The sequence below is a fragment of the Hippocampus comes genome, unplaced genomic scaffold (assembly GCF_001891065.2).
Source record: "Hippocampus comes isolate QL1 unplaced genomic scaffold, H_comes_QL1_v1.1 scaffold44, whole genome shotgun sequence".
In the NCBI taxonomy this organism is placed as follows: Eukaryota; Metazoa; Chordata; class Actinopteri; order Syngnathiformes; family Syngnathidae; genus Hippocampus; species Hippocampus comes.
The window spans coordinates 2,117,580-2,136,162 of NW_017805546.1; the positions used below are offsets into that span (position 1 = coordinate 2,117,580).

Below are 18,583 nucleotides of genomic sequence, written 5' to 3' on the forward strand. Positions count from 1 at the left end.
TGCGCTATCTTCATGCTGCGTATTTTCATGAGCCAGCCCAGTTGCCTAATATGTCTGCTCTTATGAGTCATTTACTTCTTTAATTACCTTTAGCGGCAGATGCACAATGGTGTAGTAATGTGAATGATTTTTACTGCCACTTTATCATCCCCGGCCTCTCAAGTTGAAAGGCGTAATTGAGGCGGAAGAGCGAGTCACAAAGAGAAACAATATATACTGTAGTCGATAGTGGCTCGTGTTGCTCGGGACCGTGTTTATGGGTTTACGCCGCACCGGCGTCGTAATCAACGCGGCCCCGATTCGGTAGCGGCAAGGGAAGCGGGGGGAGGCTTTTAGCCAGATCTGCCCGGTTATTTGCTTGGCATAAGCGGACGCCACCGTCCGTGCGCTCGCTTCCATGCGGGTCTCTTGAAGTGTCTGGTCGCGGTTTGGCGTGTTTGGTTTCGTTGGCAACAAAAAAGTTACTGATGAAGCGGCGGAAAAGCTTATTTACTGTTGCCCTATTTGCTGTCTGTGCAACTCCCGCCAATCCATGTCATTTGCATATGCTGGCTTTTGGTGTGCCTCTGTGTGTTTTGTCTGCAGCTTGTGTACTTTCCTTGGTGTGATTTTCGCATGCGGGCCACTCTGAATGGAGGCCTTCTTTCGCCATCTGTTGTTAAGCTGCTGGCTAAGCAAGGCTCGGGAATCCAAACAAACGCAGAATACACAGCAAAACGGAAGCTGTCAGGCCCGCATCACGACGCTGACCTCGCTGGGTGAGCGCGGGGCGCGGGGGCAAGGGTGACCTCGCCAGTGTGCAGGCTCCACCCACCTGAACCGCCTTGTTTGGGCACTGCCCCCCCCCATCCCCTTCTCTTGTATCTCTTTCACCTTTTTTAATTATTTATTATTTTTATTTTTTTTGCATCTTCCTTCCTCCGTTCTCAGTTTTGCTCCAAAGTCCCTTACTTTAATCCCTCCTCATATTTAGCTTTTATCTATTTTCTTTTCGAATGAATACAATATTGTTAGCTCACTCGATGAAGCGTTACGAGGAAGGGAAAAGTCCAAAGTGGATGTAAACAGTCCTGTTCAAATCAGTTTTGTGATGTAAAAAAAAAAGAGACCAAGAAAAATAATTGACAAACTTTTTCCACCATTGATGCGACCTATAATATGTGCAACTCAATTACAAATAAATGTTGGAGTCTTTGAGAGATAGCGAATCAAAATAAACACCACCCTCATGACTGAAGATGTGGCTGTGTTTAGCATTTGCGTTCCAGCTTCAGTTAAATGAGATGCAGCACACACGAGCACCTTTAAAAGTCCCGCTGACTACCCCGAATAAAGTTCGAGTGCTCGAGTCGGCTTTCCCTGACTTTTTTTTGGTTTTCTATCAAAGCCTGGAGCTGAACCTTCTGACTTAAATTCCAGAGGCAAGATTAAGGAGCAAAAGGAATAGCAGAAGTGAAGAATGACAGGTGGGTGTCAAATCAGACGGAAAGTCAAACACATAACCTTGACATTTAGGCCCACGCTGCCGAAAGCCCCGCAGAGGCCACAGACGCAAGCCGGAGGACCGGCGATCTTGTGAGACGGACTACATTAAGGGCTAACCTATTACCCGTGTTGTTGCTGGCTGTCTCTGAGCTGCCTAATATAGTCTTCTGATACGTGTCTGTTAAGCAAATAGGCTGAAGCACACATTGCGGCACCCGCGCATGCCTGGAAACACGTGCGCATCTCATTCCGTCTCCTGCTTTCTCCGCGGCCGCGGGGATCCAGTTACACCTGCTTGCACATCGTCTGGCAATTAGCAGATGCAGCACACACGAGCACCTTTAAAAGTCCCGCTGACTACCCCGAATAAAGTTCGAGTGCTCGAGTCGGCTTTCCCTGACTTTTTTTTGGTTTTCTATCAAAGCCTGGAGGTTTTCCCCCAACATTTTTACGCACACTACCAAATCCAATCAAATTATAGAAACATCTCAAGGATTCTTTAATATTTTTTATAATACGTTGCAAATATATATATATATATATATATGTCAAATCAGACGGAAAGTCAAACACATAACCTTGACATTTAGGCCCACGCTGCCGAAAGCCCCGCAGAGGCCACAGACGCAAGCCGGAGGACCGGCGATCTTGTGAGACGGACTACATTAAGGGCTAACCTATTACCCGTGTTGTTGCTGGCTGTCTCTGAGCTGCCTAATATAGTCTTCTGATACGTGTCTGTTAAGCAAATAGGCTGAAGCACACATTGCGGCACCCGCGCATGCCTGGAAACACGTGCGCATCTCATTCCGTCTCCTGCTTTCTCCGCGGCCGCGGGGATCCAGTTACACCTGCTTGCACATCGTCTGGCAATTAGCAGCAATCTGCTTCAAATCATTACACGTTCAAGGTCTCCACCACCTGTAGCGACAGGAGACAGACATTCGGAGAACCTCGAGAGATCTCTTCAAAATCGGCCCAGGGAAAAAAAAAAAAAAGAGATGGTGCTGTCCTGTGTTTGACACCCTGGAAAGACCTCCACTCATACGCAGGCTTCTTTAATCACTTTTTCTGCTCGTGTGACGTTCCAATATATCGCCGTTGAAGTCATTGCGAGAATGTCCACGCGATTCGTGCCCGTCGGCGGTTTGTGGAGTTTTTGATGGTTGGGCCTGCTTTTTGTTGTGGGGTGTTGATGTGTCGAATCCAGCTGAGAACTAACATGACTGTGTGGCAATGCTCTGAGCTGGGATTTGTAAGACACCAGAGCTGGCTTTAGCAGCAGGAAACCCCAAAGCCTGTAAATAATCCACATGGGCAGACAGCACATAAAGACATCCAGTACTTAGCAGTTCTCTTATCACAGCTTGATGGCCCTCGGGACAAAAGAGATGTTGCTCCCTTTAATATGATGCGGCTCATATTTTAGCACGTACTGTATGGAATTGATCATATAAAAGATGACGACATTGAACAAATGCTAAGTCTGCATTGTTGATAAAGCTTGTCATGCGCTGCAGGTTGTTTTGTAATCAAAGCCCCTGCAGGATTCACTCCCTCAGTTGTGCGGGAATTTGTAGTTACCCCCGCATTCTCCAAACACACACACACACACACACACACACACACACACACACACACAATGTGTGAGTTAGGTTTAGCGCACTGCACACTGTGTACAATAGTGGAAGTGTTTCTGAGGGTCACTATTCGCCTTTTCTACTGTTCACTTTTCCAGGGTTCCCCCTTACAGTTCATAAAAATCCATTAAAAAAAGTTCTAAAATTGTGTTCTTAATTGTCCTTAATTTTCAGGGAAAGCTTCCAAAATCAATAAAAATCCTTAAAATTGTATTTTTTATTCAAAAATAAATTGACGTTTTATATTTTCTAAATTAATTTTTTTTTTTCATTTTTCGTTTCAAGTTTTTTTCATTTTCCTAGCTGTAACACAGGTAGGAAAATTTGCCATACATTATGTCAAATAAAGGGTTAGCTGATTGCCCCTAAAACAAAATAAATTGCTTTTTTATATTTTCTAAATTAAATTTTTTTTTTCATTTTTCATTTCAAGTTTTGTTCATTTTCCTAGCTGTAACACAGGTAGGAAAATGAAAATTTGACATACAATATGTCAAATAAAGGGTTAGCTGATTGCCCCTAAAAATAAAGAGGGTGCCCTTCCTTTGGAAGCAATGATTTGAACACCACCTCGGTGATATGTGGCTTTCTGTTCATCCCGCATATTGCTGAGCTGGCATTAAATCCACCGTGAATCCTCTGCTGAATGGAGAAAGGGTCCTTAAAAATGGCCAAATTATCCCTCAACAGTCCTTAAAGGTCCATAAATAAAAAGCAAGTGGAAGAGTGGGAACCCTGTTTTCAGGGGAAGTGGTGTAACTGACTCGCACAGCTCAACTGTTTTCTCTTGTTGCCGAAATTTATGGCTTCAATCAACGTTCGGACAGGAAAGACGGCTCAAATTCTTCGGCGCGACAGATGCCTCACGCCTGTCAGCGCTTCACTTTATCACACTTGGCCAAAGCAGTTTTCAGAATGGCGTTGCGTCTCAAGTGACCGGTATCTCCGAATGGGAGATCAAAAGAAGAGATTGCACAGCGTACGGCTGGGGAAGCTCGGAAATAGTGCAATGGGTGCTCTGTAAACACAGAGAGAGGCAGTTCATGCATGCATGCGGGCTAAACTTGGGCCTCCCAAAGGTACGGCGTGCCTTTTTAACAAACACGCTTGACAGCAACATTGCGAAAGGTGAAAGCCCAAGTCCCAGTCAAGAAGAAACATTTGCTGCTTGATAAAATTATAACCCAGAAGAATTAGTCTGGTGCCGTCAGGCAGCAATTTGATTTTAATTGGCCCAAGTCAAGATGATCATGACTCTGTTTTCAATTGTGTGATCACATAATTATTTTCCATGCTATAATTAGAAGAATGATTTCATATAAGCGTTGACATGAATAGAACGAGACTGATAATCTTTCTCATTCCCTGCAAAATTGCATTTGCTAAATTGATATGTTCCTGAGGCAGGCTACGGCGGCACCTTTTTTTCAGAGCTGCCCAATGTTACGGATCGTCCGCCATTGGTGATGAAAATCAATTCACGCTTACGCGTTTTGTCTGGATATTTAAATAAGTCGTGGATGAAATATGTTGGAAACGGGCAAAAATAGTTGCCGGATAAATGGGACATCTGTTTGACAACACGAGTATTGCAGATGTTGCGTTGTTCCCGAATGCTCCAGGAAAGTAGTTCAGCCGTGGAGGCTAGCAGACGGCGAGCAGCGGCAACACGGAATGGCGGCGAGGAACAAGGGCAGCCGGGCAGAATGAAGCTTCATCGCCAGACTATGATGTCCAATTATGCACCGACAACAATTGCATGCTGGCGAGAACTTTTATTCATCGAGAATAGAATAAAACGCTGCCACATTTCATACTTTGGGTGCTCTCGGAAATATACTCGGAGCCTTCTCTGCTCCACCTAGGTGTGTCCGGGAAGGATGAATCCATTCATTGCATTTCATACTGCTACATTCTCACCATCAAGGTTGACTAAAGAATGACATTACAAGAACAAATATTCAAGCCGTAATTTTGCGATTGCGATTATAATGATGCATGACATTATAATTACCACAGTTTTGTTTTCATTTGAATCCTACTTCTGAATATACTGCAATAGCTGGCCCCCAATTATGTTCTTGGCACCATTTCAGAAATTATGGAAATTCTGACAAATTATTCTGGAGGTGGATGTCCTTAGGATGGCATTTCTGGGTTTTAAATCTTTACTCACTGTGATCCCTTCCTTCTGTAATCGTAGTCATGGTCTATCTGGGCAGCAGCGTCAACTCCAGAATATATTGCAGTCTGTGAGATGGTCTTATTTTATTATATTTACAAAGATTGCAGTTCAGGAAGACTTCCCAGAAATGTATTTCTTGATCCATTACTGTCTGAACTTTCTTCCATCATATCCTGTTGACTCAACTCTTTGTTCCAACACCCTCGGTTGCTAACACACACACACACACACACACACACACACACACACACACACACACACACACACACACACACACACAGCATGCACATGCACGTGTCTCACTGCATTTGTCATCTCTTACAGTGGAAAAGAAAACATGTTGACATCTATGAAAAAAAGCACACATTGGCCGTCGGAAGGTTCCCAATTACTTTCAATTCACGTGTTCGGGGAGCGTATTTTAAAGCGGCGTCCGTTTCTGCATCCTGCAACAGAGCTCTTTTTTTGGGGGGGGGGGTGAAGTCACACGGCACCGCCATCTGACGCATTGCATGCCGGATCACCACATTTCTCCCAATATTGCTCCAATAAGTGAAAGGGGGGCGACGGACAGATTTTCCATCTACGAGATGAGGGATGTGCCCCTGACTGTTTGTTTCATTGTGGGAACAATCATCTGAGAATCGTGGAAAGAATGAAGCTGGTTATTTACCCAGATGGTTTACTGGTGGAGGTGTGAGACTGGCCAGCTCGCTGTGGGAACACAACGCTTGCTTTTCTTGGTATCGCTGACCGTTTTTGAGACCACAGACGCCCCCCCCTCTCTCCTCCCCCCAGCACTCCTCAGCTTTGTTTGCTCTGGATGGCATGTTTGATTATTTATCGTAAGGGAAAAAGGAGTAGCTGGAGCAATAAACATGTGACTTCAATGTATTTTGTTTTCCGCCAGGAAGGCCGTGTCCTCGAACACATATTTGAAGCCGTCATAAAGCTATTTATTTGCTTTCTTGATTGGAGTTTGGCAGCGCTAAGGGAGAGCCACAAGCGCTGATAAGTATCAGACAATATAAAACGTTGTCAATGGATACACTGTGGTTTGTGATTTGTCGTCTGACCTCCGGTGGATGATATCAAGGGAGAGAGTAATCGCTTGATTGTCTCCGGTGTTTGTTTGTTTGTCAGAAGAGAATATTGTTTTGGAGGCTCTAAAATGGGCAGAGGTGTGCTTTCAAGGAACCTCTTGCGATTGGGCACTTTTCCCATTGGGCTTCATGAAAAAAAATCTATTTTTCTCTTTCAGACTCTCCAGGTCGCTCGGCAGTTACTTCTGCAGCAGCGGTTTCAACAAAACACCGGCCGCAAATCCCCCAAAGCAAACGACAAGGACCAAAGCCTGCAGGTACAGTAAAATATTTTGTTTGTGCTGCGAGCACTCGAATGCATATGATTGTCAGCCTCTTAAATTTCTCAAATTAAAAACAAAAAGCAGGCTGGATTGATGAGTTGGTTTCAAAATAAGCTCTACCGCATTGTAATTCTGAACGCACATTTATTGTGCAGACCTCAACGCATCGTGTTGAGCCGCTAGCTAGCCAGCCGAAGCTCGTTGCTAGGTAGCCGGTGCGACCACTGAGCTCGCCATAGACCTCTTACTACACACACGTAAGGGTGTTGCGCCACCTTAACGCACATGCGTCAAGCCCAGCGAAGCTTCTTTGGGACTGTCTCCACCATTCATTTATTGCAAAATTTAAACAGCTGTGATTCTCACTTCTGCTAGTCCGTGTGTTTTGATGAACCGTAAAATGTGAATTGAATGTGAAAAAAAAAACCTTATTTCGAGCCTTGTGTGACTATCACTACGGCTACTTGCACTACTATTTGTACTACTGCTGCTGCACAGCTACGAATGAGTGAATTTCCCTTGGTTCCGTATGCTGCCTTCGAGGTCTGTCTTCGCCTGGCCGAGGGAACCAGTTGTTTGTATCGGTGTGCAATCGCTAACAACTTCAGGGCATATTTGGTGATTAATAGGGAGGCCCCGTTCTTTGTGCATGTATATATAATACCTAATACCCCGACTGTCCCATTGGGGGCCCTTTTTAATGAGCCACTGTAGCAGCTAGGTCTAATGTCAGGTTGTGAAAAAGCCTCTTTGTTGTGCAGACGTCTTCGGCGTTGCTTCAGAAGATGAAATATGACTGCGATGACCTTTCGGTTGTGTGCATATTTGTCAGGATTCAAATAAGTTCAAGGGATCAAACCAAAGGGTTTCCTCAGCCTGGCAGGGAATTGTGCTTCGGAGGTCAACAATGGGGACCACAAATTCGCAGATTCCTGCATACAGCCAGTTGTTGGTACGTAGGAAAGTGCTCGGCCATCTTCGGCAGACAAAGACAAAATTAGAATTCTAATTTATTAATGTATACAGGGAGCTCGGCCGAGCTGTCACTCAGCTTTAGAAAAGAGACTTGCCCGCCCCGCTCATGCCCACTTGGTGTGAAAAGAGCACCGACTTGCTGTAGTATCTTTACCAACACCATAAATTGCCTGATGCTCATTGTTCTGTTTTGCTGGGTTAAATTTGCAGCAATGCAAATGCCACACGTCCAGAGGGTGTTTATCTCTGAACTACATGTTCTGTTAATTAAACAAATCCCAGTCCCACACAGTTAGTCTAGCATTCACACACGCACAGTATGAACAGGAGTTGTGAGGACGTGTTTTTTTTTTTTTTTTTTTTTGTGATAGGAGTCTCAGATCACAGTCTGACTCACTCATCTCGTGTACTATTTTCAAAGTAAGCTGATGCTGCCATCACCGGGACGTTCACTCTCTCCATTATACATCCTGGATAATGACTCGCCGTTAGACCAGACTAGTTAATAAAAGGCATGATCCAGCAGTTATTAGGCTGTGTAGTAAACCTCATAAAAGCACCTGATCTGTGGAAAAGTCGGCGCTCGTCTCAGTGCTCTTCCCATTAGGCACAAGGAGATGGGCTTCGAGACTCACCGGGAGATGGAGATTTAGTGGCTTCGACTTACCAATTCACTCTCATTCAAGTCAAAAACAATAAAGCGCGGCATACACACAACCAACGTCTGAAATAAAGTGACTTCACAGTCGTAGCGGTGGTAGTAAAAGGATAAAACATGAGTCAAAGAAGACTGTGCGCCCCTGATTTACATGAAACGGCGCTTTTCATCGCTCCAACCAGGCCCCCCCCCCCCCCCCCCACACCCACACCCACAACCCCCCCACCCACAACCCCTCAACCCTTTTTGGCGCCTCTGGATAAAAGATGCCTCTGCTTTATAATGTCTTGCCTTGAGGCACCTTAATCAATCCTTGAAATACAAACAGCGTCCCCGCATGCGGGATGGAGTGCCGCAAAACATACTTGACTGGTCGAAAAGTCAGTGAATTACATTGACGGGATGACACGCGTAATTAAAAGAACCCGTGTCCCCTTTTACCTTTCACACTTCACACCTGCGGTGACACAATGAGAGCCAGCGACTCCCACCCTGCTAATTAGCATTATCAGTGAAATGCGAGGGGTTGACTCATTAGTTCCATGTGCATTTAATTAGAAGCGGGCTGAAATTGGATTTAACTTATTACTTTTTCATGGATCACTTTCTTGTCATCACTTCAAATTGGATTGCAGCCCCAGGTAACTAATTATGCTAGCCGTAGGATCAGGAATAGAGAAATAGGTAATTAGGAACAACTCTGTGGGACCCTTGCTGATAGTCCACCGGTATCAAGGTAAGGGGGGTCGGGGTGGGGGGGGGGCACAGCTAGTTTGTGTCATCACTCGCCATTCAAGCTAACTACATTTCTTTGCCAGGGTTCCGAGGGAAGGCATCAACCTCCCGTAGGGGGATTAAGCAGTATGCCGCTCGGCTTGAAGATGTTATGTCAACATGACGTCTTTGCTAGCCGTTTGATGCCCAGATTACATTTCTTTGCGAGACAGGATTGGCCAGTATTACTCACGTCATTGGCACAGCGACGGGTCGGTCGGCAGCCAGCTAATGTTCCCCGTGCAGACTTTACTTGGAGGTGGATACGTTTGGCGTGAAATATACATGGAGCGCCACAAAGGAAACGTGAGCATGAGGCGGTTTTGAGTTGCCTCATAGCAGAAGTACTTTGCTTCCTTGAGAAAAAGGAACTGGGGGTACTTTTTGTGGACTTAATGTGCTGATCGTCTTATCAGGTATTGGAATCTAAATTAACATTTGATTTGTGTGTTAGGGTCTCACGTGGCGTGATCTGTTCTACTTTGAAAGAAGGTAGTAGTACCTACTGTACGCCCCCGTCTGCCCCCGCACCCCTCCTCTTCACGGCTTTTGCTCTCTTTCTCGCTCCCTTGGTGTTTCAACACCATTGTTGCACTGCCTCACTGAGGGTACCTCCAGGTCAAAAGATAATGTCTTGTGAGTAGTCTGGATGAAAGCCCCTTGAGTTGTTGCGTGGCCCGAGAACGCCCTCATCCAAGCGCGTGGGCTTTTTGCATCCTTCATTTGTGGTCTGTTAGGGGTACGCGTGATGTGACACGATCCATGGGCCAATCCTCTCGCTGACAGGACGAGGAGGAGCTGCCGGCTCTCTTTCTTTTTCGTCTCCTACTGTTTCTGCAACAGGCCCATGGCATTGTCCTGACACATGTATACCACAGCGCGCCAATCTGTAAGTCATTAGAGCACTAGGCCAGGCCTGTCAGCTGGAGCCCTGCCAGTGCCGCAGGGTGATCTGAGACAGCATTATGAGGTGTTTCTGTAACTAAGTCAGCCAGTAGCCGAGAGTGTCAAAGCCGTTGTTGGCCGCTCGCAAAGTGGCGGTGAGCGTGAGAATATATGATCACAGTTAGTCGCTGTGGTCTTTGGAGAGTGCGGTCCACATGGAAACGGAGCTGACCTTCTCCCTATTCGTCTCAAAAAAGTTTCTCTTAAACAGAGGCCGAAATGCTTTCGCCTGAAGTGCCACGACCAACCAAAATTCGCAAACAGAGAATAGTACATCGAAGTCTGTGTAATGTAAACATACTCGAATGCCAACTGCGCAAGAAAAGAGACATTTGTTTTGACTTTTATTTCCCCAAAATATTTCTACCTCCTCCCACATTGCTCCTCTGTCACTATAAGATGATAAAAAGGTGAGCCCCTAGGTGGTGCTCCAACCGCATAAATGTCGTCTTTTGTGCGTGCCAGTCAACGTCGTGCTCTGTGTGACTGCATGTCACATGTGAACGAGTACATGAAAAGATCGGATTGAACAACAACAACAAAAAAATCCGAATTGGGCATCATGCGTGTGAACGCAGCCTGGAATTAGCATGACATGTGGGAGACCTTACCTGAACGTACATCAATGGAATCGTTGGACTTTTGACTCCTAATGTAACGCATCACCAATTTCATCAAATCTGCCAGATGTTTCTTTTGAAGAATATCTCCACAAATGAGGAAGACTCCTCATGAAGCAATAGCTTGAAGTGAGAAGAAAGATTTGGTTCTCTATGGCCACCACAGTTGCACCTCCATTGTGGTCATCACTGAGCTTGTGTGACATTTTTTTTTTTTTTTTTGGCATTCTTGACTTCAAAGCTTTTACCTCCAAATGATCTCAATTTACTCGGAAACCTTCAAAAAAAAAATCCTCACTCAAGGGTGCAATTCTCAAAAGCGGTTGACGTTGTTCTCTTTCCGTCTGCGATGTCATGTCTCGAGGTGATACTCTAATGAAATCATGTGGATTGCTTTGAGGTGAGACAGTTTGTCTTTGACGATCAGCCCAAAACCAAGACTGATGCTCGCGTGAAACCCCGCGATCAAGCTGTCTCTTTTGCTGTCTTTTGTCATTGTCATGTTGTAAAAATGTATTATGCGCACTGTATAGATTAAATCCAGGTTTGGGGGTAATCCTGTCAGAATGAAGTCATCTGTCCCGATTCCACACAGCAAACAAGCACTTGGGGGGCCGCTGCGTTTCACGTTCTCTCCTCGCCAAGACGATGAGTGTCGAATCAGCTCCAGTCACAGCACTGGGAGCCCTTCCATCCTTTCCGGGCCTTCCTTTGTGCTTCCATGTTTCCCTGCAAGCAGTTTGCGCTCTCACATTTCCACATCGTTCCCCCTCCTGACTCACTGGCTCTCTCGCTCGCTCACTCACTCCCTCAAAAATATAATGATCTGTTCACGTTCAAATTTGCAAGTGACGTGCAAGAAAACTAAAACTCCCGCCGGTCGCGAATTTCCATTTCTGGGTCCACCAGTCCACTTGAGAGCCTTTTTCTATCCTGGTCGGCCACCACACTTGAAGCGTTGGGCAATGCGGAGGTTAGCCAAACAACTCAGAGTCATCGTATGTCAGAGAGACCCGATAACGCCGCCTATGAACAATAGATGCTCTTAAAACAAAGGCCAGAGGATATGTGTGTGTGTGTGTGTGTGTGTGTGTGTGTGTGTATTAAGTGTATATATATATATATATATATTGGAGTTACATTGTGCTGTTTAAGTCTTCCCTTTATTTATTTATTTTTGGTGCAGTATATATATATTCATACATACATTAGTGTTGGTGAGCTAGTGGCAACAAAATCACAGAGGGGGAGGTTGGTTTGTAGCTCTCGAGTAAATGGAGCTTAAAGGAGATATATCTGTCACGGTGGGAAGTATCCACAGAGAACTCAAGTGGGAGGAAAAAGGACCTCACAAGTGAAGTAGCTTTGGTTACCTTTTAAAATGATAGTCATCTCATTCTTGGACATGTATTGGAGCGCATCACAATTGCGGTCATTTGTAAGGGGACAAATGGCATACTTTACTACCTGTTTGGGTGATGAAACACTCTCCTTACATGTGAGCTTTTATGGCCCTGAGACAGAGTTTGCTGCTAATGCTACAGTACGTGGTGGTACATGGAGGACGGTGGTCGATCAGGTGCATAGATGCCTATCTGCACACATTAGCATGCAGGAACGTGCCCCCTCTCTGTGGTATCTTCATATACCTTTATATTCATGTTTTGGGATAAATATTACCATGTCGTGTTGCTGATCGTGTATCGGTTCACTCGCCTGACTTCCATGAAGGCATCGTAGGTTAGGTTCCCACTCAGTGATGGTGTCAATAATGCTGCAGTACTTTCAACACACAGTGAACTGGCTCTGGTACAAATTTCGCACCAGTTCAGTGATGTCACAAAACTTTGTAGACAGTTTTTTTGTGGTTGGAGTCACTATGATGTCAACACAATCAACAGTGCACCCAAAATGTAACTGCTAGCTACATTCTCATGATTAGCTTAATGCTCACACAAACATAAAATGCCATAGTGGGGCTAATGAAACTAGCATCAAGGTTGAGGTAACTACATCCCTTTAAGCAATTGATATTTGAACACCAAGTTCATTCAGAAGTCACACAGAGTGACGAATGCCCACTCATACGCTTAGCAGTGACACGCCACTGTTCTCCACGGAAACATTGAAACAATGTATACTAAAGCCTCATCTGCTTTCCTTCACTTTCCACTCAATGACAATATGTTTGCAATTTGAACATCAGAGAGCGGAGAGGAGAGTGACTCATGCTTTCGAGCCGGATCTTAACCGCGCGCGTTGGCTGTGCGGTTAAACGGCCTGCCTCTTGAATTGTGAAGTGATGAAAAGCAAGAACGAGTGAGTTCATCGGACTGCAGGACGGATCCGATTTTTTTGGTTTGTTTCTCTTGAACCCGAGCTGTTGGGATTGTGCTGCTGCCCGCCCACTCGCAGGCCGCCGCCACAAAAGAGCCATTCAACACGACCAACTGATCTAATGAAGATAAGACCCAAAAACTTGTATGGGGGTAGCCCACCAAATCACATGATATTTCCCCCCCATCTGTGTTTGAGCCGATAAGGCCATTGTTTGCTACTATTGGGCCTGGAGGTTACAAGAGGAAATGATCAAATTATGAATGTGCTTCCCTACTAGCCCGAAGGTTACAGTTGTGTACTGCTGTGTTATTTGAGCAGTTTTTGAAATCGAGTGGCTACTTTTACATCGATGCTGATAATGTGACATTAACCGAATACGAGAACACACCATACAAAATATTTAACAACCAATATCCCCGGCCACTTTTTGGAACCTTTGAAAGTTTGTTCTACTACATGCTTTGCTAGGTTATGGTTTCACGTAGCTGTCAAATAAAGTGTCTTTCAACGCTAACGTTCCAATTTGGTCTCCTGGAGTAGCTGACCGCCATGACGAAGCTTTTTCCTGTGGGTTCGTAGGCCTGGCTATCCTGAGTGAACCGTTTCCATGATGTCTGTTCATATTAGCAAAGGGAAAAGGGAATATACCACCGCTGTGAATCCAAATGAAATTCCATTTGGATTCGGCTTTTTTTTGGGACGGTGTTGGAGCATTTTCATTCTCTTTGGTCATTCTGTTTCATTTGAGTCAGAATACAAGACTCTACTTGAGGACTGCTGGATGTTAGCAATTTCCTGGACATATGTACTAATTTGTTATTTTAGGACCACAGCCTGATTAAACAACCTCTCAGTCGTATCTTGCTCCTGTCGGTGACCGTGTGCGTGCTTTTTCTCGTGCTTGCACATTTTCCTCTGCACTCTTGGCCACCCTGCGGTGCGCGTGTGTGTTCTTAGGTGTGCGAACCCTCTCGGCCCCCCCGCCACGTGAGGTAAATATTGCAGCAGCAGGAGCTAATCCGAGCATGACCGGAGCAGAGGTAGAGCGGGACCCTCAAAGTGCACACAGACCTCTCTTTATGTGCCCGTGAATACGTTTCCACGAAGGCCAAGGGAGGCTCTGTCAAGGTGGTTCATTGTGCATGCGGGAAGTGAGTTGATCGTATGGTAATGGCTGCTAGAGTGGGCTCCTTTAAGGCCCGTTTGTTTTAGCGGGTCTCTCAGTGAGTGGCGGTGGATGGAATGTGACAGGGTGCACCGCTGTTTTACTTACTGTAGCTTAATTGAGCCTGAGAACGGAGACAGAGCGAGCGAGCACTAGTAAATGCGCACGGGGAGGAGAGAGCGGGAGCAGAAGCATCTCTTTCGGTACAATGCGATGAATTCCTCTGAAGTGGCTAATGAGCCCGCGTGTCCAAAATCATCAGCATTCTCATTTATTTTTATTTACCGTTTGGCTATTTATTGCTCGCTTTTTTTCTTTCTTTCCAAATTTTCTAGGTCAGGGAGAAGCTGAGGCTTGTCTCTGCTCATTAAGCCACTTGAATTCAGCAGTTTAACAGTGAGACGGTGAGAGACAATGAACATGCCTTCTTTCATTTACCCTCATTTATTATGCGCGGTGTGCACGGCTTGCAATTCAGTGGTTGTCACCGGCCTCCACATTAGGTACACTCGCACACACTAATGAGATCCAATACCGGAGCCCTGTCAAAATGAGTTTACAATGATACTAACACGTTTTTTTTTTTTTAATTGCTAATAATTAATTCAACCAGATTGTAACCGCAACACAAAATCGACCTGCTGCCTGTGCAGCTAAATGACTACGTCATTGCATCGATCGCAATTGAACTGTTCTAGCGTCAGAACAGAAGAGAAATTATTATATTTAGTAAGCGGGTGGCAGACTGGTATGTCGACATGCAGATCGCTCCACTTGACTGTAACAAGTTTTGCTCAGACCAACCAATGACAGGAAGGACTCCGTGGAGGGCCCTGGCCCTCCACGGAGTCCTCTGTGAGGTGAATTTGAAATCTGACCGGGTACAGAAACAGTCCCATTGCGAATATGATATAAGTAACGTGGGCCAGCGCGACTGATTCTGAAGGCCGTGCACTGATTACATTAACGCGGCAGCCCATAGAGGCTGAAATCTTATTGCCAGGGCGGAAAAAACAATCTAACATCCACATGTACATGCAGCCAAGAGAAACACTATAAAATAAGAGAGTGTGATTTCACCGAAAAGCAACCCTCATCTAGACATATTGTATGATAATGTACTAAAAATGTAAACAGCAAAGATCACAGTGGTATGACATAACTGCGAGGAAGTATATATTATTACTGTCATGATTCTGTTTGTGGCCAACAGGTGGCACTGCAGGGCTCCCCCTCCAGCTGCACACCTGTTGGTCGTTATGTTATTAGTAGTATAAAAGGACTCTCTCCCGCCCACTCATGGTCGGGTCATTGTTTGCTTGTTTGCTGCTGTCAGGTTTGTTTCAGTCGTGTTTTGGTCACTGTTATGTTTTAGTAGCTTCAGTCATGTTTTTTTGTTTGATACTTTGGACTTTGTTTGTTTTGGATTTAGTTTTCTCTATGTTTTAATACAATTTGTCAAGTACACCCTGCTCCTCTCTCTTGCCTGCTTTTTGGGGTCCACCACCACCTCGTAACGTGACAATTACCATACAACTACCATAACTACATATGAGCCGCTGGAAACTGTCAAGGTAAAAATGGACTTACTAACTAAATGTAATCCAAAGTTTTTCAGTTCAAGTTATTTTGTAATTGGCACCACGAGAAATCGGAACAATTCTGAAATTCCGACTAATTTCTGTTGCGAGGGAACAATGTTGCTAAGTGTGCACCAATAATGTGTGCGTATGTGTGTGCTTACTCATAGTTTCGTAGATATGTCAGACACACACACATATCGTAAGTGGTGTGTGCAGAACCTACAACTGCATTGTATCAAACCATGTCAATCTTCTACCTGCTGGTGGTCACACACAAATCCCCGCACCCAAAAAGTGCGGTCCTTCCCATTATTTGGTTTACAGCCTCAGCTAGTTTAAGTCTTGCCCCGGACGTCTTATATTGATGTATTGCCTTACACCTAACATCTCCTTCTCGCTTGACACCATCAGCCTCTCATCACAACACCCTGAACTTCTTTTGTGGGGGGGCTTGAAATTGTAGTTCATAAATTACTTGCCCTTTGTACCCTTGCACTGCTTGGGAATAGTTGAGTATTCCTCAGGTATGCGAAGTGAAACAAAGATAAATCGCTGCCCGATTCTCCAGCGGAGCATAAAATAGCCTCGCTGTGCTCTCGGCTGATGGCCGCCAACAAAGAGCTTATGCACTTCTCCTTGATGCTTTTTTTTTTTTTCTTTTTTGGCGGAGAAAAGTTACATAACGCAGCTCACTGTTTGTGTCCCGCATTACTATCATCTTCAACTTCTTCAGCGAGTGACCCGTAGGTAAACTCATTCGCATTTTCCCATAAATGCGAATGTTTCCGAGGCGATTTCGTGACATCCACCTGCTGCAGCTTGTTGTGAACACCTGACATTTAAAGAAAAAACGCCAGCAGATTACCACAGTGCAGAACTTCATAAGCTCCTCAAAGAAGATCATTCCAGAGGAGGAGAAAAGAATAAAGTGGCATTTAGAGACGCACGCGCTGAGTGAGCCAATACAACGAGCTGCATCAGAAAGAGGCATTTATGTAGCAATATGTTTATTTTTGTCGTTTGCAGTGGTGTACTACAACTACACTGTGTCATTTTGAGAGAAGCTTTTAATGTTTGGGTTGCTTTTTGAATGCTTTCAAAGGACACGGTTGGGAATTTTTACCCAAGAAAGTTATTGGAGTACTACTTTTTTTTTTTTTCTCCCATCAGGGCAGGGTGACGAGTGGTTAGCATATCTGCTCGAGCTTGGGCCCATCCCGTGTAGCGTTTCAATGTTGTCTCCTTCCTCATGTATTCCCAAAAAAACGCATGTTAGGTTTCGTGAAGACATGTCCAACTGTGATTGTTTGTGTATATGGGCCTTGTGATTGGCTGGTTCCAATTCACACGTGACCCTAATAAGACTAAGAGCGATTGAAAATGGATGCATGGATAGAGCTTTTTCATCAGTTTATTAAATGAATAATAAATATATTGACTAAAGGCGGCCCGGTGGGACAGTGGTTAGCGCGTCGACCTCACAGTGCAGAGCGACCGGGTTCAATTCCAGCTCCGGCCTCCCTGTGTGGAGTTTGCATGTTCTCCACGGGCCTGCGTGGGTTTTCTCCGGGTAATCCGGTTTCCTCCCACATTCCAAAAACATGCATGGCAGGCTGATTGAACACTCTAAATTGTCCCTAGGTGTGCGTGTGAGAATGGATGGATGTTCGTCTCTGTGTGCCCTGCGATTGGCTGGCAACCGGTTCAGGGTGTCCCCCGCCTACTGCCCAAAAACAGCTGCGATAGGCTCCCCCGTGACCCTTGTGAGGATAAGTGGATTGGAAAATGGATCGATATATTGACTGAATATCTCTCTGATGGTATCAATCAAATCTGAACATGATCTTGGCTCTCCAAAGTGTTCAGGTGTACCTTAATATTGTGCGCGGTGTGTGCATTGAGTATATTCTTATTTGCAGACTGCCGGAGCATTCTTCAGCAGACTGCTACCTTTCATTTTAAGATGTTGAAGTGGCATAACTGCTTGTATTAAAATGATCTTCAGAAGGCTTTAGAAAACCTCTTTTTTTTCTCTTCGGGTCGCAGGCATCGTCAAGCAACAAATGAGATGCCTCAACATCTATGACATGTTTGTGCCCGCAGTCGTACATGCAAAAGGTGATCCCCCTCGCCCCCCACCGCCACCCCCCGGGTCTTCTCAGTCACCACTTAAGTTTACACAGTCACTCCCTGTGCTTGAGCTTCCTGCAGCAGACTGTCTTGCTGTCTCTTTGTTTGTTTAGGTAATGGATTCCCACTCTCTATTGTGGTTCCTGTCACTCGTTGATTGATGGAAACGAAAAGAAAAAAAAAATCACCTTGTCTGAAAGTCATCCTTGTATATCTTCCGGAATCAACCCACATGGAGAGGAACAAATTCCACCGTGACAAAGTGGCTTGCAGGCATCCGGAAGCTCGTTTTTTTTCTTTTTTGCACCAATGAGCCGTGCCTTTAAATCAAGAACTGGACCCTTGCGAAAACAAGGTTGAATCTGTGTGCTTGTGACAGTGCCGTCTCTAAAGAGACAGCTGAGATTATATGCGCGGATGGTTTAGGGGTCCTTCTATTCATCGGCCATGTCACCCCATGGGGGAGGACTAATTGGTGGCCTCCAAAGCGCCCCCTGTTTTGTCCCTGGAGCTCACAAAGGCATCTGGGTGCAGTCGGGTAGAGGACGCAGGGTGGGTGGTGGGGGGGCTTGGAGGAAAGCAGCAGAGGACAGGTTTCCCATAGAAGAGTTGGCTGGGATGACCCAGAGGGGGGTCTGGCCTCTAGCTTCCAGGCGAAGACGACACATTCGCTCATTCACACATTGGGGTGGGGGGATTTGGTGGTGGTGGTGGTTG

The 18,583-nt window shown here is 45.4% G+C and overlaps 1 protein-coding gene across 10 annotated transcripts in view; it reads left to right on the forward strand.

Moving 5' to 3' along the window:
• foxp1b (forkhead box P1b) overlaps positions 1-18,583 on the forward strand; it is a 118,759-nt gene that overhangs the window by 58,708 nt on the left and 41,468 nt on the right. For 9 of the 10 annotated variants that reach the window (XR_002169381.1, XM_019879393.1, XM_019879392.1 and 6 more), the window contains one exon: positions 6,572-6,670. Coding sequence is in view for 8 of the 10 variants with exons in the window: in XM_019879393.1 (XP_019734952.1) it covers positions 6,572-6,670 (99 nt within the window). In the remaining 2 variants the exon portion in view is untranslated. Of the gene's footprint in view, positions 1-6,571; positions 6,671-9,475; positions 9,500-18,583 lie in introns of those variants that run through there. The other variant, XM_019879396.1, reaches the window with a different exon arrangement.